The sequence below is a fragment of the Trachemys scripta genome, chromosome 4 (assembly GCF_013100865.1).
Source record: "Trachemys scripta elegans isolate TJP31775 chromosome 4, CAS_Tse_1.0, whole genome shotgun sequence".
Taxonomy (NCBI): domain Eukaryota; kingdom Metazoa; phylum Chordata; order Testudines; family Emydidae; genus Trachemys; species Trachemys scripta.
Window position 1 is genome coordinate 95,206,129 of NC_048301.1, and position 26,079 is coordinate 95,232,207.

General features: G+C 41.8%; 1 protein-coding gene across 3 annotated transcripts in view; it reads right to left on the reverse strand.

Moving 5' to 3' along the window:
- Positions 1 to 26,079, reverse strand: part of USP47 (ubiquitin specific peptidase 47) — a 105,208-nt gene that overhangs the window by 72,254 nt on the left and 6,875 nt on the right. For 2 of the 3 annotated variants that reach the window (XM_034769989.1, XM_034769991.1), the window contains exons 2-5: positions 16,142 to 16,201; positions 4,571 to 4,774; positions 3,392 to 3,505; positions 1,257 to 1,395 (exon numbers count right to left, since the gene is read on the reverse strand). In XM_034769989.1, coding sequence (XP_034625880.1) covers positions 1,257 to 1,395; positions 3,392 to 3,505; positions 4,571 to 4,774; positions 16,142 to 16,201 — 517 coding nt within the window. The remainder of the gene's footprint in view (positions 1 to 1,256; positions 1,396 to 3,391; positions 3,506 to 4,570; positions 4,775 to 16,141; positions 16,202 to 26,079) is intronic. The other variant, XM_034769990.1, reaches the window with a different exon arrangement.

Sequence of the window (26,079 nt, forward strand, 5' to 3'; positions counted from 1 at the left end):
ATAACCTTTATTGTCTCTCTTTAAGATGTTAAAAAGTTACTCGCCCCCTCCTGCCCCCCCCCCCATAAAAATAGCTACAAACTACTACTAAATTCAGTAACAAGTTTGATTAGTTTAAAGGGAGATGGGGAGTGAAACTATCTGAAGTGGCATTAAGGCCAGTTCTCTCCAAACCATGTAGCATATATGGGACAAAGTAAAAATTCAATATATTGCTGCATACTGTAACATAGAAATGAATTTGGACATTTGCTTTTATGACATTTAATTCTGTATTCTGCAGCTTTAAGTGAAAAGGAATACTTGGGTACAGTTCCCTTTTCATAATACAAAAGGCAGCCACCCTTTGCAATGAACAGGAGTTTTTGTGAAAAGAGTTCAAAATTGGGATATATGCATTATATTGTATTTGTTCTTACTGTAGATTATTTATCTCCCACAACTGTATTTGGATAAAAACATTTGACATCAGTTAGCACAATTTCTTGCCCCCACATAAAAAACAAAAAAAACAAAAAACAAAAAAACCTGGACCAGCAGGACTGCCATAATGTGAATGTTTACATCCTATCAGCGTTGTGGTATTCAACAACAGAGGTCAATAATAGTCCTAAATTCCAACTACTAATGAGAAAAGAAGATCTGTTTACTGCAGCCATATCATACCACTAATCTCAGTGAAGTCATAAGTCAAGAAAAGTTTCAAATATAGCCTATAAAAGGACAACATATGATTACCATTTGCATTTACGGCATGATTTACACTACCAGCTGAACACACAACTGCATGAAAAAGAGGGAACAGATGTACTGTAATCCCACAAACAGTACTGTCAAAACCAAATTATAAATTGGGGTCTAAGGAAGGTAGAGTGTTGGGAATAACAAGAAATTCAAAAGCAGTTGTGGATTAAAACTTTAAAAGCACACTGGCACCAAGCAATTCCCTCCCCAACCACCCACCAAAAAAACCCTGCTTTTGAAAGAACATTTCTTCACACACATTGCAATCATATTATAGACCAAGAAGGGGATACTTTTCTCCCTTTCCCAAAGACAGATCTGGTAAGAACTATCAACAGTAGATAAAAGAATATTCTAACATTTTAATGGATTTAAAATAAATGGCTCTTTCCTCTTCAAAATAAATTAAGATCCTGCTTACTTAAGAAGAATTTTAATATTATTTTAAAATAATTAACACTTAGTGTTGCTTTATTAAACAGGTTAAAACAAGGTGTTACAAAATACCATACCTGTCTCTGATTTACTCAGGATAGAAGAGTATGAGTAGTTTTGACAGACATAATCATTGGTACAACCAACAGAGCCTTCTCTTGGTAGAGGGCCTATAAACCTCTCTTGATTACCATCGTCTGTTGTACCCGATTCCTCCTAAAATATGAATACATTGATTTTTATGTAAAAATTAATTTACTTAACCTAACTAACTTTTACAAAAGATAAAGTTAAAACTCAACCAATATATACCTCACACAAAAGAACCCATATTAAAAGATTAGGTTGTAAAGTCAAACACTCAAAGTTTATGAAATGCCGGATTTACAGTTGCCCTCGTAACCTTATTTCTGCCCCCTTGTGAGTCTATCCTGTGCACTTACTGAGGCAAGTGTCCTGTGGAAACAACAGTATATGACTCTGCAGTTAAAGATTATTGTAATGCCATACGCATATGAGAGGGAAAAAATTAAGGTTACACAGACAATCGTAAATCAGGAATTTCCTAACATTCAAGTGTTTGATTTTGCCAACTAAAGTAGTTTTGCAAACAAAAAGTGTTACTACATTTTTGTATGCAATTGCCAGGGTTAGATATGTGGATTTTGTTATTTTGGTTTTTTTTAGGAAAGAACTAAAACAAGTTCTATTATGCACAACCGTAACAATCCCCCTATTATACATCATCAGTAAGGTTTGAATCCTGAACCTGTAGTACCACAGCAAACAATTCTACCATGGGAGCTTTGAGACTGGCTCCTATTCCATGTGTGGAGCCCCCAGAGTAAAGTTTTTTAATTCTAACATACTACCAGAAATTTTCCTGATGAACACAAATGACAGTAGGGAAATAGTTATTTTTAACAGTTTGTCTCAACAAAAACAAAACAAAATTTTATGTGAAACAAGTCCCTAGCCAGAGGTCTTTCCCCTTGCTGAATTTCAAAAACTAGTTGGAAACAGAGACATCAGAGCTTCTGAAAAAAGAAGTCTGCAAGAATCTTCTATAATAGACAGCGTCGGGCAACTTAAATATAGGTGTTTGCTACCAGTTCTCCCTATTCAGAGATCCCCGTCATAACCTAGGCTCAAGGTGGAATAAGGATGACAATTCCAGTAAGAGCTCTTAACTGCCTGTATGGCGATGATTTAAGTCACATTTCATTTCTGTGGTTTATCTGTTAAGAAACTCAAATCACTGGAAGTTATTATATGTAGCTGTTGGTAACCCTTTAGTTTAATAAGTCTTCATACAATTTTTATTTCTGTTTTTTAAATGCACCAATCCAATGTTTTGGGCACATATATACTTAAAACACAAAAACAATTTTTAAAGAGCCAGCAGCAATTTGTTGGACACTCCGCCATCCCATTTTCCTCCAAAACAAAAACTGTCCAGTCTGGATTCAAATTCTGACTTTGGTCACAAAAAAGGGAGTTGAGGGTCTTATCCTGAACATATTTTCATACTGTAAAACCAATTTGGCACAAAAGACAATCTGCTCAAGAAAGCCTCAGCAGGTCAGGATAAGGAAACGCTGACAGAGCAGCATACTAAATCTTTTATGTAGCTAGCCTACCCAATGCCTGGCTCACATAAACCATTGCTATTTTCACTTCCTTGGATTCTAAAATTCACTCAGCAGGAACTTTCAAACATTTTTGTGGCAGTCCACAATTGATTGTAACAACCTTTATTGTGTTTAATCTGTTTTTTACAAAATAAATAAAAATGCAAGCCTAGAAAACTGAAGCTGTAGCTACACCTTTGCTGCTAAAGATCCTATGTAGTATGCACAATTATCTTACACTCAGCTGGGATACTATTAAGTCCATACTGTTAAAACCTGTCTTTATATAATCAAAGTTTAGCTGATTATATAATATTGAACATAATTTGGCAAGTATTATCAAGCAGTAACAGAAAATAACATACTATTTTTTATCACTGGTATTTTTACTTCAGGGACACAAACAGGTAATACATGTAATTGAGTTGCACTGACAGTTTTTTTGAGAGTCCGTATGACAAATAGGGCTAGAAAAAGAACAATAATGTAAGCTTGTCACAAGAATAAGGCATAGACACATTTTCTCTCTGATAAAGCTTGAAAGGAATATAAATGTGGTGAATGTATCAATTTTGGCTTACCGACATTAAATGAGGCTGTTCACCATCTTTATCTGTCAAATGTAGAAAATTTTTCTTCCCTACCTCAAAACCAGCCTCAAGAATAGATTTATCGCTGGTTTGATCCAAAGGAGTCTGTAAAAATAAAACATCAGACAAATTTCTATGTAATCAAAGATTTTCTGAACCAGTTCAGTAAGTTTTCTTCTAAATATATTGCTTCAAATAACTTATCATACTACAGTGAAAAAGAAAATAGCCTTGCCATCTACGAAATAAGCAGCTTTTAGTATAAACCTAGGAGTTCAGAAAGAACTACCCCCAAGAGAAACCAGTGAATAAATCATTTATTAAATATTTTGATTAAGATTTATTTGCAATTTGGTCAGTTTATTCAGGAGTTGAACCACTAGTCACAGAATCCTAGAATATCAGGGTTGGAAGGGACCTCAGGAGGTCATCTAGTCCAACCCCCTGCTCAAAGCAGGACCAATCCCCAGATAGATTTTTGCCCCCGATCCCTAAATGGCACCTTCAAGGATTGAACTCAGAACCCTGTTTTTTTGTTTTTTTTTTAATAAACTGGAAGGGACCTTGAAGGGTCATTAAGTCCAGTTCCCTGCCTTCACAGCAGGACCAAGTACCATCACTGACAGATTTTTGCCCCAGATCCCTAAATGGCCCCCTCAAGGATTAAACTCACAACCCTGGGTTTAGCAGACCAATGCTCAAACCACTGAGCTATCTCTTCCCCGAGCTACCCCTTGATTTAGTTGTTGTTTCTTTTATTAAAAAGAAAAAAACACACATATGGAGAATGAGTGCCAGTGTGGGATTTATATGAATGATCATATTAAGAACTTGTCAATTAGTTGTTCAGTAACTGTTCCTTCTAGAATACACCTGACAGTACAAAATAGTCTAAACTAAAACAACAAAAACAAAAAGAAATTCAGATTTAAGTCTAGTAACATCATTAACTTGCTTGGTTGTGTTTGATTATAAATTTTCCCAGGTCTTAGGTCACTATGGGAACTAGATGCAAGGGGAAGATTTGAAAACATTGAACAATACTGAAAACATTATGCAAGTACTGTTCTACAAAAACTTTTACAAAGGTTCATTTTATCACCTAACTTTTTTCCTTAAAATAAATAAATAAATAAATAAATAAATAAATAAATAAGTGTTTGCCATTACCATATCCACGACATTGATTCCATTTCCCCAAACTAAATCAAAAGTTCCATTAACATAGCCCACTTTGGAGGCCACATCCTCAAACAGCCTTCTCAATGGAGTGGAAGCTGGCAGGTTTAAAGTGATACGTTCATTCACAGTCTTAGAATTGGTAGTATCTTGTATTATACACAGCACTCTGGGTTCATCAGCAGCACTTTCTATCTGAAATCAGAGCAGGCAACTTATTCATTAGGTTAAAAGGAGCATTTTTTAAAAAAACAATTCCTATATCTGTAAAGTAACACCAACTACAACAAATACATTTTGCAAATTTCAGATTTAAATTTTTATTTTAGAAGCATGGAAAGTATAAAATCAATGTTAAATGCCATGGCACGTGCTAGCTAAGGTTCTTCTGTAATTTCAATTCTCATGCTAGCTAAATTATGGTAGAGCTTTTATGTGCTAGAAACTCCCAAAGATATCCTAACTAGTCTTTTCCTCAGTTATGCATGTATGTTTTAACATATTTTAGACATCAGTCATCAGAAACACAAACAAAAATCAGAGTTCTAAAGTACCAGAAATTAGGTACGTTTAAGAAGAAAAATTACTGAACTTTACAATTAGAAAGCAAACAATAAAAGCAAGGATACTGGATCAAGTGTACTTTGCTCATTTAATCAGTGTAGTTTAGGTTTAGCCTTGCTAACATCACAGCATAGTAATTTTACATAGTATGTTTTGTAAAAATAACAAAGGAATATGAGAACTCAACAGTTCTACTAATTTACATACATTTTTCAGCCAATGTTTACCAGATGTATTTAGTAAAATGAAAGTTAGCAAGGTTATAGTTCAGGTCTATTTGTCCCTGCATAATTAAGTTCTGCAATTTACAAAACACATTCTGACATTTTTTTTATTATTAAAATGAAATAAGAGAAAAATTGGGACTCCCATCATAGACAAACTTGTATCTGCAACTGTCTTGCTCTTTCATTTTTAAATAAAATATACCCACACACACACACTTAATGGTTTAGTAGTAAATGATCCACATAACTGGCTTCACAATTCTGCTTTCTTTCTTTCTTATAGTACTAAACTTGCTTTAGGGAATCTATATAGCAGAAATCCTGTTAACAGGGAATGAGAACTTTTTGTTTGTTTGCTTGCTTGTTTTTGGGAAGTCAGAGGGTAGAGAAATAATTGCCTAAGAGAGCCATCCGAAGTTCTAGCCATGAGACAAGAGGCTCATCATCTTATTCATTCTTAAGACAGTAAAACAGAAGATCTGCAACCTACAACAATCTTGAGAGCTGGCTTTAAAACTTCTGAACCTTCAAGAGAATCGATCTTTTGCAAAACTCACTGTAAAATGAGTTCGGACAGGCATTATTTGCTGAATGACTTGGAATGAATCATAGAATATCAGGGTTGGAAGGGACCTCAGGAGGTCATCTAGTCCAACCCCGTGCCCAAAGCACGACCAATCCCCAACTAAATCATCCCAGCCAGGGCTTTGTCAAGCCTGACCTTAAAAACCTCTAAGGAAGGAGATTCCACCACCTCCCTAGGTAACCCATTCCAGTGCTTCACCACCCACCTAGTGAAATTTTTTCCCTAATATCCAACCTAAACCTCTCCCACTGCAACTTGAGACCATTACTCCTTGTTCTGTCATCTGCCACCACTGAGAACAACCTAGATCCATCCTCCTTGGAACCCCCTTTCAGGTAGTTGAAAGCAGCTATCAAATCCCCCCTCATTCTTCTCTTCTGCAGACTAAATAATCCCAGTACTCTCAGCTTCTCCTCATAAATCATGTGCTCTAGCCCCTTAATCGTTTTTGTTGCACTCCGCTGGACTCTCTCCAATTTTTCCAAATCCTTCTTGTAGTGTGGAGCTCAAAACTGGACACAGTACTCCAGATGTGGCCTCACCAATGTCGAATAGAGGCAAATGATCACGTCCCTCGATCTGCTGGCAATGCCCCTACTTATACAGCCCAAAATGCCGTTAGCCTTTTTGGCAACAAAGGGACACTTGATTTGTATCCAGCTTCCCGTCCACTGTAACCTTTAGGTCCTTTTCTGCAGAACTGCTGCCTAGCCACTCGATCCCTAGTCTGTAGCAGCGCATTGGATTCTTCCGTCCTAAGTGCAGGACTCTGCACTTGTCCTTGTTGAACCTCATATTTCTTTTGACCAATCCTCTAATTTGTCTAGGTCCCTCTGTATCCTATCCCTACCATCCAGCATATTTACCACTCCTCCCAGTTTAGTGTCATCTGCAACCTTGCTGAGGGTGCAATCCACACCATCCTCCAGATCATTAATGAAGATATTGAACAAAACTGGTCCCAGGACCGACCATTGGGGCACTCCGCTTGATACCGGCTGCCAACTAGACGTGGAGCCATTGATCGCTACCTGTTGAGCCCAATGATCTAGCCAGCTTTCTATCCACCTTATTGTCCATTCATCCAGCTCATACTTCTTTAACTTGCTGGCAAGAATAATGTGGGAGACCATATCAAAAGCTTTGCTAAAGTCAAGGAATAACACATCCACTGCTTTCCCCTCATCCACAGAGCCAGTTATCTCATTACAGAAGGCAATTAGGTTAGTCAGGCAGGACTTGCCCTTGGTGAATCCATGCTGACTGTTCCTGATCACTTTCCTCTCCTCGAAGTGCTTCAAAATTGATTCCTTGAGGACCTGGTCCATGATTTTTCCAGGGACTGAGGTGAGGCTGACTGGCCTGTAGTTCCCCAGATCCTCCTCCTTCCCTTTTTTAAAGATGAGCACTACATTAGCCTTTTTCCAGTCATCCGGGACCTCCCCTGATCACCATGAGTTTTCAAAGATAATGGCGAATGGCTCTGCAATCACATCCGCCAACTCCTTTAGCTCCCTCAGATGCAGTGCATCCGGTCCCATGGACTTGTGCTTGTCCAGCTTTTCTAAATAGTCCTGAACCACTTCTTTCTCCACAGAGGGTTGGTCACTTTCTCCCCATACTGTGCTGCCCAGTGCAGTAGTCTAGGAGCTGACCTTGTTCGTGAAGACAGAGGCAAAAAAAGCATGGAGTACATTAGCTTTTTCCACATCCTCGGTCACTAGGTTCCCTGACCTCCTTCTTGTCGCTAACATTCCTGTAGAAACCCTTCTTGTTACTCTTAACATCTCTTGCTAACTGCAACTCCAAGTGTGATTTGGCCTTCCTGATTTCACTCCTGCATGCCTGAGCAATATTTGTCCAAGCTTCCACTTCTTGTAAGCTTCTTTTTTGTGTTTAAGATCAGCAGGGATTTCACTGTTAAGCCAAGCTGGTCGCCTGCCATATTTACTATTCTTTCTACACATCAGGGTGGTTTGTTCCTACAACCTCAATAAAGATTCTTTAAAATAAAGCCAGCTTTCCTGGACTCCTTTCCCCCTCATGTTATTCTCCCAGGGGATCCTGCCTATTAGTTCCCTGAGGGAGTCAAAGTCTGATTTTCTGAAGTCCAGGGCCCGTATTCTGCTGCTCTCCTTTCTTCCTTGTGTCAGGATCCTGAACTCGACCATCTCATGGTCACTGCCTCCCAGGTTCCCATCCACTTTTGCTTCCCCTACTAATTCTTTGTGAGCAGCAGGTCAAGAAGAGCTCTGCCCCTAGTTGGTTCCTCCAGCACTTGCACCAGAAAATTGTCCCTACACTTTCCAAAAACTTCCTGGATTGTCTGTGCACTGCTGTGTTGCTCTCCCAGCAGATATCGGTGTGACTGAAGTCCAAGAGAACCAAGGCCTGTGATCTAGTAACTTCTGTTAGTTGCCTGAGTCAATCATCTTGGCTAAAAAAGCTACTAGTACATATTGCTCTAAGCACCATTTTATCTCTGATAAAACAGGAGAAAAAACAAACTAACTATCTTGAACTAGAGAAGAGCAAGAAAACTAAATGGAGAAGGGGGGGGGTCACAAAGGCCCCAAAGTACAAAAGAAAGGACATTTTCCAATGTTGTGTTTCAATAACAGCTACTGCATAAGAAGTGGAAAGCCAAAGATTCACTGAAACACACTAAAATTAACCCCCTCAAAAATTATTTCTAGGTTTTGGACTTCCAGAGTACTAAGGAACAAATCATATTTAAAATATAGACCATACTAGAGTCAGGGGTGTGTAGAGAGGATAAGAATCTCCAAAGTAACCAGTCTTCTGAATTTGTAAAGTGGAAAGCACAAGATCTTGCCTCTTGCAAATTCATGTCAAGAAGCCCAGATGTCTGCCCACTACAGAACAAGCACATCGGTCTCAAAGGCAAACAGGTTCATGCTGTGATATTGCCAATCTTTGGTGGATGAAGACTTGCAGGTAAACAAGAATCATACTCAGGCTGAAATTGTAACCTAGGACTTACAATCATCTCCTAGAAAACGGTCCTTACCTGCCAGATGGAGAGCTACAGGCAAGACCTGATAGATAATTCTATTTCCACACAAACGGCATTGTAATACATGAAAGTGAGAGACACGCAAACAACTAAAGTAGTTTATCACAGTTGTACTCTCTGTAAAGAGGGTCTATACCACTGAGCCTTATATGAAGGAAGGAGGCTTGTAGCAACAGCCAGAGTACCTGAAAATACACAATGCCAATATGAATACTGGAGACCTTAAATGCTGAAGTGATTTTTGTAGCCTTCTCCAAATAAATGTTTGAGGCATCTATCTAAATTATCTAAATCATCTAAATAAAACAATATGAGAGAAAGTGAAAAGAGTAAGCAATACTTCTACATTAAGTGGGCTCACTTTCCATTGTGAATTTTCTCAGATTAGAAATCAAACTTCCCATAGTCTGTAGGCATGCTGGATGTATTCTTCAATGCCGAACACTTCACAGGAAAACATGCTCTTCACAGGTAGAAGGCATATTTTCCAGCAAATCTGCAATCATTTCATCCTTTCTGGAGAAAGCCAGTCTTATGGACTAAACTCTCTGAGGAGGAGAAAGCAGACTGCAACTGTGCTGGAATGTAAACTACACACAACAGAAAGAGTAAAGGAGTTCAACAGAATACCAGTTTTTTCACAGATTGTGGGAGATAAAGCAATATCAGGAGAACAGCACATAGAATAGAATTGCTATTCTGGAGAACAAACCTGCTCCAACTGATTTATGCTACTCTGAGGCCTGGTCTACACTAGGCGTTTATGTCGAAGTTAGCGCCGTTACATCGAATTAACCCTGCACCCGTCCACACTGCGATGCTATTTAGTTCGACATAGAGGTCTCTTTAATTCAACTTCTGTACTCCTCCCCGACGAGGGGAGTAGCGCTAAATTCGACATGGCCATGTCGAATTAGGCTAGGTGTGGATGGAAATCGACGCTAATAGCTCCGGGAGCTATCCCACAGTGCACCACTCTGTTGACGCTCTGGACAGCAGTACGAGCTCGGATGCTCTGACCAGCCACACAGGAAAAGCCCCGGGAAAATTTGAATTTGAATTCCTTTTCCTGTCTGGTCAGTTTGAATCTCATTTCCTGTCTGGACATCGTGGCGATCACAGCAGCACTGGCAACGATGCAGAGCTCTCCAGCAGTGATGGCCGTGCAGTCTGTGAATAGAAATTGGACTGATTGGGAAGTCTTGGATCTCATCGCCCCACACAGCGATGAGTCCGTGCTTTCTGAGCTGCGCTCCAAGAAACGGAATGCAAAGATCTATGAGAAGATCTCTAAAGACATGTCAGAGAGAGGATACAGCCGGGATGCAACGCAGTGCCGCGTGAAAATCAAGGAGCTGAGACAAGGCTACCAGAAGACCAAAGAGGCAAACGGACGCTCCGGATCCCATCCCAAGACATCCCGTTTCTACGAGGCACTGCATTCCATCCTCGGTGCGGCCGCCACCACTACCCCACCAGTGGCCGTGGACTCTGAGGATTGGATAGTGTCCACGGCCGGTTCCTCGGACATGTTAGGGGACGGGGAAGATGAGGAAGGAGATGAGGAGGGCGAGGCAGTCGGCAGCGCTCACAACGCTGATTTCCCCGACAGCCAGTATCTCTTCAACACCCTTACAGAGATCCCCTACCAAGCGTCCCCAGCCGTTACCCCGGACACAGAATCTGGGGAAGGATCAGCCAGTAAGTGTTGTAAACATCTAAACATTTATTTTTAACAGAACAGGAATATTAACAATTAAAAGAATGGGTTGTTCATGATTACTGTGCCCTAGGCGCTTAATGGTTTAGTCATGGGCAGTGCAAGTTTTGAAAAAAAATCTAGCAATGTCCGGTTTTCCGTGATTGTCCTGCCCAAGCCGCTCTACTGTTTAGTCCCTGCTACTGCAGCTACAGTAAAATGCGGTCTATATGTGCGGGGATAGAGCAGTAATCCTCCTGGGACATCTCGATGAAGCTCTCCTGGAGGTAATTGGAAAGCCGTTGCATGAGGTTCCTGGGGAGAGCGGCCTTATTGGGTCCTCCGAAGTACGACACGTTGCCGCGCCACGAGACAATCAAGTACTCGGGAATCATTGCTCTGCACAGCAGGGCGGCATACGGCCCTGGTCTTTGGAGGCTTTCCCGGAGCATTCTCTCTCTCTCGCTCTCAGAGATCCTCATCAGGGTGATGTCGCTCATGGTGACCTGCTTTGAATTAGGTAGGGGAATGTTAGTGTTGGGACTGCTTGCCCGTTCCTTTACAGAACTGTAACCGCTGGTTTGCAGCCACGCCGTGGAGGCGGGAGAGGGGCAGCCGAAAGGGATCGTTCCCGGGGACAGCCGCGAGGGGGTGGGACAGGGGCAGAGTTCCCGCTTGCCGGATTGCTGGCAGCAGGGACTGACATTGCTTTAAATGTGAAATGAGGCCAGTGGTAATATAAAAGTTTTACACTGCCACAAGTCTACGGCTTACCATGTCTGCCTGCAACAGAAATTCCGTTGTGCTGCCCCGCTTCTCAAATGTGCTGTGCAAGACCCCAGGCACTGAATGCGAAGGCCGAGAATTCGACCTTGTGCTGAGTGCGCATGTGATAGGTGCTGTGCATCGTCTTGTTCACAGAGAAAGACTATGTTCTTTGTTCACAACTACATTTATCTTTCTGAGGAATTCACTCCCTTTTTCCCATTTCCACAGCCCCATCTGCGACTGTCTCACAACCTAGCCTGGCATCACACTCCCAGAGGCTAGCGCAGATTAGGCGTAGGAAGAAGAGGACACGGGAGGACATGTTCTCGGAGCTTATGGCCTGTTCCCGAGCCCAGGCAGCACAGCAGACCCAGTGGCGGGAGAACTTGACCCAAATTCACCAAGCCAACATGGATCGGGAGGAGAGGTGGCGGCAGGAAGACCAGCAGGCGACTCAAACACTGCTTGGACTACTGAGGGAGCAAACAGACACTCTCTGGCGCCTTGTGGATGTTCTGCAGGAACGGAGGCAGGAGGACAGAGCCCCGCTGCAGTCTCTCTAACCGCCCTCCCCCGCCACCAAGTCCCATACCCACCTCACCCAAAGTGCAAAGAAGGAGAGGCGGCAGAGTCCGTGCTAACTCTCACTCCACCCCTGCAGAGAGCTCTAGTAGCAGAAGGCTCTCATTCCCCAAAATTTGAAAAGTTCTTTCCTTCCCGCCTGACACAAGCCCCCATCCAAGTTTCACCTCCCAGTTCCATGTGTAGTTGATAATAAAAAATACGTTTCTGTTAACTACTGTTTCAATCATGTTCTTTTGCAGGAGGAGGGGAAAGGGGGTTGGTAATTGGACAGGACAGTCACCTTTGGCAGGGTACATAGGCGGGGGCAGGTACAGCAGCAGGGCACATACATAGTGCAGTGATGCAGTGACTACTTACCCTGGTTAGTCTGGGAGGTGGTTTTCATGTTATGTGGTGGGGGGTGGGTTGCTCTGTGACTTTGTGGCGGGGGAGGGCAGTTACAGATCTTAAGCGGCGGTCCTTATGCAGGATCACAGAGCCACGCAGCAGGGGATCTGTAACCGTCCTCCCCCTGCCACAAAGTCACATAGCCCCCCCATACACACAGTCCCGATCAGGAGGGGTGACAGGCTCCGTTGAAACAACCATCCCACCGCAGCGGAGCCTGTCAATCCTTGAGCTTAGAAGCTTCATTCGCGTCACTACACCACACCCGCTCCGCACCACAGTCTGCGTCCCAGTTTTAAAAAATTCCCGCGAAAACAGTATTAAAGAAAACGGTGTGCATTAACAAAGTAGAACTATTTTTATTTCGAAACATGTGTTGGAAGAGGGGTGAAGGGGGTATGTAACTGGATAGGATAGTCAACATTAACTGGGTAAAGAAACGGGGGCAGGTTCAGCTTCTCTGTACACAAACTTTAAAGTCACAGGTTACCCTGCTCACTCAGGAACTTAGCTTTCAAAGCCTCCCGGATGCACAGCGCTTCCCGCTGGTCTCTTCTAATCGCCCGGCTGTCTGGCTGTGCGTAATCAGCAGCCAGGCTATTTTCCTCAACCTCCCACCCCGCCATAAAGGTCTCCCCCTTGCTCTCACAGAGATTGTGGAGCACACAGCAAGCTGCTATAACAATGGGGATATTGGTTTCGCTGAGATCACAGCGAGTCAGTAAGCTTCTCCATCTCCCCTTGAGACGGCCAAAAGCACACTCCACCACCATTCTGCACTTGCTCAGCCGGTAGTTGAAGAGTTCTTTTTCACTGTCCAGGGCGCCAGTATAGGGCTTCATGAGCCAGGGCATTAGCGGGTAGGCTGGGTCCCCGAGGATGACTATAGGCATCTCCACATCCCCAACAGTTATTTTGTGGTCCGGGAAGTAAATACCTTGCTGCAGCTGTCTAAACAGACCAGAGTTCCTGAAAACACGAGCGTCATGAACCTTGCCCGGCCATCCCACGTAGATGTTGGTAAAACGTCCCCTGTGGTCCACCAGTGCTTGCAGCACCATGGAAAAGTAGCCCTTTTGGTTAATGTACTGGGTGGCCTGGTGGTCCGGTGCCAGGATAGGGATCTATAGATAGTTCCATCTATGGCCCCACCGCAGTTTGGGAATCCCATCGCTGCGAAGCCATCTATGATCGCCTCCACGTTTCCGAGGGTCACTACCTTTGGCAGCAGTACATCAACGATTGCCTTCGCTACTTGCATCACAACAACCCCCACGGTAGATTTGCCCACCCCAAACTGGTTTGACACTGACCGGTAGCTGTCTGGCGTTGCAAGCTTCCAGAGGGCTATGGCCACTCGCTTCTGGACAGTCAGTGCAGCTCGCAACCGGGTGTCATTGTGCTTCAGGGCAGGGGACAGCAACTCAAAGTTCCAGGAAAGTTCCCTTCCGCATGCGAAAGTTTCGCAGCCACTGGGATTCATCCCAGTCCTGCAGCACTATGCGGTCCCACCACTCAGTGCTTGTTTCCTGTGCCCAGAATCGCCGTTCCACCGCATCAACATGACCCATTGCCACTGTGATGTCCTCGGCGCTGGGTCCCGTGCTTTCTGAGAGGTCTGTGCTACTCTCAGACTTCAGGCCATCACCGCGGTGCCGTAGCCTCCTCGCCTGACTTTTCTGCATCAGCCTCAGGGAAAGCTGTATGATAAGCTGCGAGGCGTTGAGAGCGGCCACAACTGCAGCGATGGTCGCAGCGTGCTCCATGCTCGCAGTGCTGTGGCGTCCGCGCTGTCAATGACTGGAAAAGTGCGCGAACTGATTTCCCGCCGGCGCTTTCAGGGAGGGAGGGCGGGAGTGATGGACGGATGACGACAGTTACCCAAAAGCACCCTGGACACATTTTGTTACCCAGAAGGCTTTTGCGGCTACACCCAGAATTCCAATGGGCAGAGGGGACTGCGGGAACTGTGGGATAGCTGACCACAGTGCACCGCTTCGAATGTCGACGCTTTCACCGTTAGTGTGGACTCACAAAGTCGAATTACTGTCCTTAGTGTGGACACACACGTTCGACTTTGCAATATCGATTCCAAAAATTCGATGCAAGTAAAATCGAACTACTCTCGTAGTGTAGACAAGGCCTGAGATACAGCTCTCTTCACTTCATCCACTGCATCAGCTGGTCCACATTCATCTAACTGGTAGGCTCAGTGTGGTTTGATGCAGATGGGATCATGTGGCATCATTTGCCTAGCTGTAATCCCTAAGGGATAGTGACAGGCTACCATGTACCATGGAGCACCATGGGACCAAATTGTATAGCAGCACTGATTTATTCTAATCCCATGAAAAAAAAAAAAACCCCTCACCGTCCATTCCTCCTCCTCCCCCCCAAGGCTCATAATTGAAAACAATGACTTCAGATTTAATGATTTTCAGTCATGATTGTTTTTAGGATGGGTTTTATCCACTATGTGCTCTAAGCACTCAGCACCACACTCTGAGCCTTGACTGCCACAATGTCCAAGCGGCCAGTTACAGAACTTTCTCTCACTGTGTGCCAGGGAAGAGAGCAGGCTTGCAGCCTGCTTCAGTGGCTCATCTCCCTGACTTCCTTGGCCTTCGCTGATGTTCTACAAGCAGCCCGGCTTACATTTATGAGTTCTAACTTCATGGAATAGGACAGGGAGCATACACTGTAATCCAATTAACTCCCGCTTGTAGGAAAAACTGAAGATCAAGAGCCAGCTGGTGGTATTAACAGTGTTAAATATCTAGAAAAATGTAGGCTAACAGACTGAGCTTCAATAATTTCTGTGCTAGCATCTTTGGATGCGTTGCAACACATGGTTAAAAGTGATCACCAATCACAGGCAGAGTGTCAGGAGTAGAGCTACTAATTCCATTTTACAGTTCACCAGCTCAGAGTCTTCTTCTTGTCGCTCCCATCTGTGCCCCCCCACAATAACCCGCAGGACAGTCTCTTGGCCATTCTCCAACCCACAACTTCCCCCTTTCTGCACTATCTCTCTCTGAGGCATCACACTTGGTTCATTGGAAGACTGAAAGTAGAAAGTAGCAACTAGCAAAGCACAGTTGGTTCTCTTGCAGAGGACCTGATCAGAGGGCTCTACTGATGGCTCAGGGAGTACAGAGTAAAACACATCAATTCCAAATTGGTATTTGAGGGTGCATAAAAATAAATTCTATTCTATTCATGACGACAAGTACTTATTACTTTATGCTGTAAGCTTTTAGACGGCAGGCTTGAGCAAACAGCATAGTTCTCCTTCAAGTTTGTGGACAAGTTATAAAGCATACGGAGCCACAAGTCTCTAATTTATTGTGTTAGATATAGGATCCTATGTAATTGTGTCAGTGTTTACAACCCATGCTTTTAAATTTTAATCAACAATTAAACGATCCAATTAAACTGTTTCAGACTATCAGAGCCATGCTCTTATTTCTTTGTGGTGGTAAAAACAAAAAAAGGAGCTAGATGCTCATAAGGGACCATATATAATTAAAGAGTGGAACGAAATATATCAAAGCTTCTAATGTTAGGACTGCATGTAATGAGTTTTTTTAAATCCATAAAACATGCAAAGAATTTAAGTAATTCATGCTCATGTTAATCAAAAGCTAGAGTATCATGCTGTTATGATGTATCTTGGTTATCACTCTAAATAGTTGACTTCAGTTGTCACCTGTGAAAATTTCTTCTTCATTTCATCAAAGAGACTTTGTCTGCAACTCCAAAACATATCCTATAAAAACAAAATTAATAACAAATCATAAAGCTTTAAAAAAGTATGGATGTTTTGTTTGCAGAGAGAATGTTTATTCTGTATGCAAAGTGGATATCAGCTTCTTATCACATCTTTTTTTAAAGTTTATTTAAAAAAATTAAATCTTCCAAATCAACTGTAATTTACAGGGCAAACTCTGCTAGAGAATTTGGTTCTACATTTAAGGTGTGTAACTTCCTAGACTAAAAGAATAAATAGGATTCGGAAAATGTTGATAAGTGATGATATGCTATTTATACAAAGTAAAAAAATTAATGAGCGCAAAAATATCAGTTTAAAATAATCCACCTCTGTAAATAAATTTAAATTAATGTAATTCTACTTGTTATTTTGCCTTTTTACAATAACTATTTCTCTCATATAGTGGCACTGATAACTTTGCTCGACTGGTTTAAGTAACCAGATCAGAATAAAGGCTTTTAATTCAGAGTTTATTACTCCATTTATATATTATTAAATTAGTCAATTTAACATGGGTTCATATCAGATTAGAGTATTTTCTTTAGCAGTAATTTCAGTTAATGTGAACTGGTTGGCAAAAGTCTTAACCACAACTTGTGCAAGAAAAGATATTGTATACTACAAGATTCAAAAACATAGCATAAGTAATTGAATAAACAGATGACAAGTTTTTTGATAAATGAATATTATAAACCTACATCAGATGATGCTGCTAGTTTAAGTCTTTTTTTGGTAAAATGTTTCAGTTTAACAGCGAACTAATTCCTTAAGTCCCGCAGCTCCCATTGGCTGGGAACAGCGAACCGTGGCCACAGGGAGCTGAGGGGCTCCGTGCCTGCAGATGCTCCAGGTAAACAAAACGTCCCGACCCGCCAGCAGCTTACCCTGACAAAGTTTTCCAACCCCTGAAATATAGGGTCGGTTTACAAAAGGGTCACACAGTTTTTGCTATTTTTACTTATCCATCTTGGGGAGTCAGCTTATAAACGAACGGGCTAATGAACGAGTATAGACGGTACTTCGTTGTTATTGAGAAACTGACCCCTTTTCTTGATACAACGGAGACATGGAAAACTGCCACTTAGGTCTTATGTTCCAGATCATGGTATTAACTACATTACTTAGAGATGGACTGCTGTTGAAGCAGACAGTCAAACTTTAGAAAATTCCTCATATTTCCTAAATACAATACATTTCTGTGATTAAAGTCACTCAGTGTTAATACCACACACTTTCTTAACTGCACTGATTTGGGATATATTATACAGCTATTTCCTAGCAGTTGAACGTTTATATTTTTCAAATACTGCATGACTATGAGTTCAACTGCATGCATTATATTCTGCATCTGAGAGAAAAAGCTATCTTTGATATCCTAGTATCAATTCTAAACTAACATTTAAAAAGATAAGACTGTACATGAAGACTCCTAAACTTATTTACCTGGATTTTAGAAATTATAAGGTTACACCTCACTAACACTTAGTGGGTTACGTAATATGTTTTGTAAAGTACAACAGGAGAGCTACTCTCTCCAGCATGAGGACTGGAGAATGCCCACTAATTTGTGCATGTTTTCCTGAACAAATTCAGCCTGGATACCCAACACTGAGGTCAACTTTCTAAGAAGGTCTTGATGTGCCCAGAAATCCCCCGGCAACGGAAAGAAAACGTCTGGTGCCATGGCATCATCCAGTGACAAGGAGGATGGAGAGTAGCTGGCTGCTCTTGGTTCAGTACTGTACCCTGTCCAATTATGTCAGGCTGTACCTGCTCAGAGGTAGCATCCTCCAGCTGACTATGCAGCATGGATACCCTAGAGTAGGTTGAAGATCGGGACCTAAAGGAATGGGGAGCGTCCTATGGCATCAGTGGCCAATAAGTAGTGGGCCGAGAGCCCCTATATCTACTGTGTGATCAGTACCAGGATTGGTAACAGACATATATCCGGATCAAACTGTAGACCAGCATCTAGGGGATGAAAGGAAAGTGAATGAAGATCTCAAACTCGACCCAGATGAGCCCCCAAAGTCATCCAGAAGCAATGGAAGGGGGTAATTTCTGGCAGAGCCAACCACAGTCCAGCCTCATCTGATATCCAATATGTTGACTGCATCGGCTCAAGGCTGGTAGAGAAGTTGATGCACTAAGGATTGCCCAGGGTAACACGTTCTCACTCAGTACCAACCCTGAAAGAGATCCCAGTTCTGAGGTCACCACCAGTTCTGGCACTAGTCTCATTAGGGTAGCCAGGCTCAAGAGCAATACCGAGGACGGTGTCAGTGCCATAACTACTGATGAAGTCATGACTGTTAAGTTTTCCTGTGTGATTGGAGAATCTGGGATTGAGAGGGATAATAGGTCTGACATTGCCCAGTAGGCTGGGGACGTGGTCATCATTGGTACCGAAGTCACTGGTAACAGATTCATGCATGGTGTTGGAGTCGACGGTACAGCCTTACGATATTGTCTTGGTACTAGGGAATGGGTCAATGGCCCAGCTCTCTCACAAGTACCCAAGGAGCCACAGTGCCGGTCAGCAGAGATTAACATGGAAGATGACAGCGCTCTTCAAGATCTGGAGTGGCTATGGTCCAATTTATGGGCCCTTTTTCTTGGTGGGATTCAAGGAAGGGAAATGATCTCCCAGCCTGTTAAAGGCAGGCAATGAGTCCTGCCAAGGAACATCAGCATGCTGTGGCTTCAATGGTGGCTGAGGAACTTGTAGCGTCTTTGGTGACGATATAGGCCTTATAGCTTGCTCCATCGGTGCTGCTTGAGTCTCAAATCCCTTGCCAGCAGTATCCTTTTCTTACAGAAGGAGCACCTGTCCTTAATATGCCCCTCTCACAGGCACAAACATGTGTGGGTATCATTATTCACAATTGCCCATCGTATATGTTTGTGGTGCAATGTTTAAATCCTGGTGAAGGAATTCCACCAGGAAACTACAACTAAATAACCTAACCAACCTAAGATACTACTACTAAACAACTAACTAAACTATTTACAAGAAGTTCTCAAGGACAGAAAAAAGAAGCAGTGTGAAGAAACACTATTAAGAGTGCTGCAACTGTAGCAGCAGGCAATGAGAAGGAACTGAGGCAGGCAGGATGTTGCTGCCCTTAGCTAGCCAGCGGAGGGGCTATGAGGCAAATGGCATGAGCGTCACTCCTACAGGTATTGCAGGGCAAATATCTACAGCTTTGGTGCGCTTTGCGCGCTCACCTGAGTGGAATACATTTTTTTTTTTCTTTTTTGAAGCCAAAGTTTAAACAGAGTTAAACCAGACACCTTTAACGTACTGTGTACTTATCTTCTACAAAATACTCCATAATTAAAATAAAATTAAAACAACAAGTATTGAAGCTCTTTAATAGTCTCAATAAAATAAAATAAATTAAAATAAAATAGAAGTTTTTAGGGCACTAAATTCATTCAGCAAAATTGTTGGAGGTTTTTAAGAACAGGCTGGACAAATACCAATGTGGTCCCACCTCAGTGCAGGGGACTGGACTTGATGACCTCTGATTTCTAAAAGTAAATATAAACAAAGAGGGTGTATTCATGCCGTCACTGGACAAGTTTGGTAACGGGGAGAAGAGCAATATGTAGGTGAACAGCAGCATATTTGGAGACCAGATTACAAAGTAATGCCAAAACTAGCTTAAAAGGATCAACTGATAAAGCTACAAAATGAAAGTTTCTAATCCACAGTTTTTACTGTATGAAAAAAGGCACTTTCAAATATAACTTGAAGAATGCTCTTTTAGAGTATAACGAACAGGTCTTACAATTTGTTTTATCTAAAATTTCTCTTAATGTTCTAATCCTCAGTACAGCATATATCATTTTGTAAAAATTATTTCATGTTTACTCTGTAATGCAACAAAAGTCTTTCCCAACTACTTTTCCAAGTAATTTTGAAGGGAAATTTCAGTGATTCATTGTTCAATACTGTAATCAGAATCTTAAACAACCCCCCCAAGTGAAGTTAACAGCAATTTTGCATATGTGAGTATGCAGAATTGAGCCCCTAGGTCATATTAAATATTTTAAATGTTTTCCAAAACCTAGTAAGTCTACTTAAAGAAAAAAGGAAATAAAAAATGTAATGTAAACATTCCCACATATTTGCAACACAAAACACTTCAGCCACATGCTAGTACATAAGCACCAGAAGTGGGAAAAAGTGAAACTGTTTATCCACAATGAAGGAAATCCAAAGCTATTATTTTCAAAGCAGACCAGTAAGAACAGTAGTCATTGCCAAATCATGCAACAAGAAATTACTTAAATTGTTATTCTGTTTCTCTTAAGATATCTTGCAGAATTCTCATTTCTGGTCTGAGCAATTTAGCAGAAAACAGGTGGCAATATCTAAGCCCTTAAGGTTTTATGGCCCTTACAGGCAAGAGTAATAGCAGAGGAGTGAGCCGCCAACACCACTCATCAGAAGCGGCTCACTTAAACATGGCTCCTTTAGTGATTACCCTACACAGCAAATTGTCTTCAAATGAAACAAAGATATGGATAGACTTCAAGAGTTCTAGTCTCCTCCAACTAACATTTCAAAGACCTCTTAAGCCAGAGCAAGGCCTTTCCACACCCACATGCATACCCAGGTGAGAACATAGATAGCAGGCTTATTAAGTAGAACTGTCACTGTACTGGATAAGAATCTCAGATATGAGACCATAGCACCACCTTATCCTTGTCAAACTTACCCTGTTTCCCCGAAAATAAGACATCCTCCGAAAATAAGGCCTACTTACAGTTTTGCCTCTCGTTGTAATATAAGGCATCCCCCCGATAATAAGACCTCCCCGATAATAAGGCATCCACCGATAATAAGGCATTTTTCATTTCTGAAAAATAAGACATCCCCTGAAAATAAGACCTAGCGCATCTTTGGGAGCAAAAATTAATATAAGACACTGTCTTATTTTCGGGGAAACAGGGTAGTATTAGGTGGATCAGTCACAGGGGAGCTTAAACTTCTGTCACTCTTTATGAGCTGGTAATTTCCACCAGCAATATGATCTGGCTAAAAAGGCATTTTTGTAAGTTTTGTCAGGACTCTATTAATATTCATGTGGGCCTTTTTAATCCAGATTTTGAAAGCATCAAGGTCCCCCCATGAATCTGATGACAAGAGGTTGCAGAGACTTGTGTCTTTATTTCATGACTAGTTGAAAGATGTCAAATGAACCCAGTTGAAATTAGTTTTTTATTTTAACACTCAAGCAAGGTATTTTTGGGTGGGACAAATAAAGGGACCTGTTTGCACAACATGTCCACATCATCATGCACTTTTTTTTTAGTATTTATCCTTGGAAAGGGTCTCAAAAGAAGAGTTTGAGTGATTCTTCATCCATGAAAACCTATTACTCCACAAACGGAAAGGCTGCTGCTGCAAAATAGTACCCTTAATCCAAATAAATCATGGCATAAATACTTTGTGGTTCTGGAACAAAAGACTGTTTGCCCAGACTTTCCTTTTGTTATCACTGCCTTGATCACCATATTGGAGGTGCGAGACAGACAGCCATCCTCAGAAGGGTATGCTTTCTTGACCACGTTAAAGGCAGAGGCAGTTATGTAAGGTGTTTGCCACACCATTGCTAGACAACAGAAAAACAGAGTTCAAGTGCACAGAAACTATACTGAATGAAGATTCCTGACCTAGAGGTCTTCTGATTTTGGCCCTGGTACATTCACAAATGGGTACCATCTGAAAGCCATAGTACCACATTTGGCCTCAAAGGCCAACCAAGCAAAGTGCCAGAGCACAGGCTTTGATCTTGGGGCAAAACACTCCAACTGTATAGACAGCACCAGTAGGTTTCAAAACAGGGCCTGAAGCAAAGACAACACTGCAGCCTCTGAGATGACTAAGATGGACATGGCAAGGTCTGTGAACATATACACTACCACAAAGTCTCCCAAGATCAGTCTCATTGTCCTGAATGTAGAGTGGTGAGACTGATGTGATTACTTTGCCAGCAGCAGGCTCACCCTCGATGCTTCTTACAAAGAAACAATGCCTCATCAGCTCAGCTGAAGTCAAAAGGGGCACTGGAAGGATACAACCAAAAATACTTCAGTGATGAAGGTACCCCACTGGCCTAGAGGGAAGCTGGGTCTGTGCCAATGTGGGCAGCACCAGAGTGCCCTAGCATTCAATGATCAAAGGTGACTCAGCCTTATAATTCACAGATTACTCATTTGGCATGAGGCCGTACTAAAATGTAAGAGACTTAGCTTGCCTCAACATGGAAATTGAAACATTTCCCTGATCTAACTGCACTTATGGTGTTGCCTACACATAAGATATCACCCTCACACCGTGTGCCCATCTTCCAGCTACAGATGCAGTGAACATGCTCATCCATTATCATCTTTCTGCCATGCTGACATTGCTCAAAGCTGAGTAGTCTCTCTTCCTCCTGAAGAGTCAGGAAACAGACATTTGGGGTTGGGGGGAAGAAAGCATGAAAACTATGCAAATCAAGAAACTTGGAAATTAATAGGAATAGCGGCCCTGAGACAGATGATGAAGCAAGAGTGTGTTGAATCACTGACCGAAAAATACAAATACGTGAAGACTGACCATGGAACCAGATTTTCTCCAAGGTCCATGGAGGCTGGCAATTCATCAGTGTTTCTGCTCTAGCAGCCACAAAAAAGAAAACAGACAGGCAGGGAAAGCTACAAATAAAAGATTATCCTGCCCTGCCAGCATAGGTTAAAACAAGCTAGAGTAGCCAGCTGCAGTTGTGCTGTTCCTACATGGAGGTTCACTGATGACAGCAGTCAAGAAGGTACTAACTGGAATGTTCAAACAGCAGCAGTTAAGCTTAGGGATAGTGCACAATCACCGCAGAAGATGTGGCTTGTGCTCCTGCTACTACAACCCTTAGAAGGCAAAATACCCTTAAATCCTGGTACCCAATCCTGCACAAATGATATTTTTAAGAAAGAACATTTATGGGGAAATACTCTGTAGACTATCAAAGTATTACTAAAATAGTTCTGGATTATAGACCAGGAAATTTTTAAAATATTTTTTGATAATGCAGTTGCTATTTCATCTTTCATTTTAACTAGATTTAGCTTTGTCACTGTTCTCTAAAAAAAAAAAAAAAAAGAATCTCATTGCAACAAAAAAAACACATACACACAAAACCCAAACCACTTCTAGCTATCTAGCCACTTTTAGCTAGTACAGAATCCCCCCAGTTTTTGTTTTTAACCTATCATGCTATTTAACAAAACTGCTGCTTTGAAACACATTTCTAAGTGACACAAAAATAAATAAATGCTAAATGTGCACATGCATACAGCATAAACCTTCTCCCTCAGCAGAGGGCTTCTGTTGACAAGCGGTGACTCAAGCAGTGACACAGAGGTGGTGTTTGGATGTTCAGGATGTGCAATTACAATTAATCAAAGGAACCCCTAACTAGGATGAACTATTGCACATCTACCAATCCTAAGTTTTTTAACAGGCCCGTCATTCTGAGATCATGGGCAAAAGTTTCCAAAGCACTTAAGTAAATTGTAGCACTTTTTCAAAGTGACTTAAATGCCTAACTCACTTAAGTGTTTTGAAAATGTTACTCTTAGTCAGATAAATAATTTTAATGTAGTTTCAGGTAGACCCCTACCAATTTTTTTTAAATTTTTTTTTACCATAATTCTTCCTATGTTTAAAAATTATTTTTTCTCCTGTTGCTGTGCAAGACCACCTATTCTAATGGGATAGCAGTAGCTATATATTAAATGTAGTTAAAATACACAAAAAGTAAATAAAATATTTTTTCTCCAATCTGTTACTGTAGTTGACAGTTGAAAAGTCACTCATTTTGTTACACCTGCAATATTTTAATTTTAAGCCACACATTCAGATACGTTCAATAAGAAAATTCTCAGAAGAGCGACAAAAAGACCACTTTTTTTTTAAGCTCTTTGTTTAAAAAAACGTTAAATTAGTAATTCACTTGTTGATAAACATTATGCATTTGATTAAGCCTGGAGACACATCTGCACCAGGAATTTCAAGCTGGTTTCTTAGAATTTGGGACATTTTAACAACTGATAACAAATATGAACAGGATGACACAAACATCTAACTTTTGATGACACAGCAACCTTAGATTTAATTTTCTATAGAATAGTGATCTATTTCAGAATGTAAAAGGGGCCTGGAGTCTGTATCTATACTTAAGTTTTCTAAAGCCAGTAGCATGCTGATTCTAAATTATTGAAAAAAAGATTAGTGTCGAGCCTTGAAGAAACAAAGGTCTTAATTGTGCTATCCCTTGCTCAGATAAGTAGTCTTTACAAAAAACAAATCTCCTTAAGGCCAAAGGAAGGACTATTTGAGAAAGAGATTTGACCCTATGTTAATAATGCAAATAAATTCTATCAGCAGAACAAGCTTTTGGGGTAAGAGGGTATAGATCTATTTAAATGATTTCTTTTATAAACATTTCCACTTTGTACACATAAATAGTCATTGGGCCTGAGAGACAGACTGAAAATGCGTGTATAGCCTGGTGGTTAGAACACTTACATGGGAGGTGGGTCCAGTCTCCTTACTCCAATCACTCATTATTTATCCGAAGTGGAACAGCTTTGGAAACTATGGGGCTGAGCTCTCACATGCTCCTTCTTACACCCAAAGGTTTTGGGGGTAAACCTGAGACCTGATCCTCCCACTGCAGTTTCTAGGAAATATGTATGGTTTACCTTTCTCCTTCAGGAGACTGGCTGCCCCCATAATGGGTTGAGCTTCCCCACACATCCTGGAAATATTACAAGCACCAATTCTTCAGAGCAAAAAGGGAGAAATAGGGTAGGGCTGCTTCCCTGTGAGGCATCTCTGACTGCTTTTAAACAGCAGAGGAGTCAAGCAAGGGAAATTCTTCAATCATTCCCACACAGCCAAATTCCTTTTTCTGCCCCACCATCTTGGAGTTCAGGGCCCAGGGACTCCAGTGGCCTAACCTCAGCTTCTCTAAGGGAAGAGTATTAACGCCCCCCCGACACACACACTCTGCTGGGATGGCCTTTTGTTCCCCACATAGTAAGTCAAGGTAAGCAGAATTCCTTTTCCTCCCTGGCTCAGGGTCCTTTACATCTTCACAGACCATCAGGCAGTCCCAGGCTGCCAAGGTTGAGGGGGCAAGATTACTGCCTACCATCAGTGGGGAAAATGAGTCAGTGCTGAGTAACCAAGAACGCTACTGGGAGTGGTGAGACACCAGTACAGCGAGGACACCAGTACAGTGAGGAGATGCGGGGGGCCAGAACTTCACTGTGAGTAAGGAAACAGAGACGCAGCTAACAGGTGCTAGGATTCAAGACTCTGCAGGGAAAGAGAACATGAGGCACAGCCAAAGGTGATGTGTGTCAGAGCTCCCCTGGAATGAGGGAGACAGTGGGTAGTTAAGAGTGCTGCCAAATTCATGATACATGGCAGAGAGTAGGAAAAGCCTCAAGTGGATGTGAAGCAACTTCTGGGGGGAGTGTAACTGTTAAGGATGGGGAATGGTACCCCTTACTCTATGGTTTCAGGGTGGTCTGCTGAAATGTAACTAAACCTGAGGGAGACTGGGGAAGAAGACACATCTAACCCCTCCTTTAAGGGAGGTAAACGTGGTAACTTACCTATAATATCATTAAACTGTATTTTGATATGATAATTGGAATTGTTTACTAACAATCTATGAAGTTCAAGTTAATATGTAGTAAAGCAGATGCTCTGCCTAGAAGTGGGATTCCAGAACATAGCTAGGGTACATATTATATATCCCTACTCTATTTTTTTTAAAAGGGGGAGAAATGTGATGTATTGGTGGTTTTTTCTG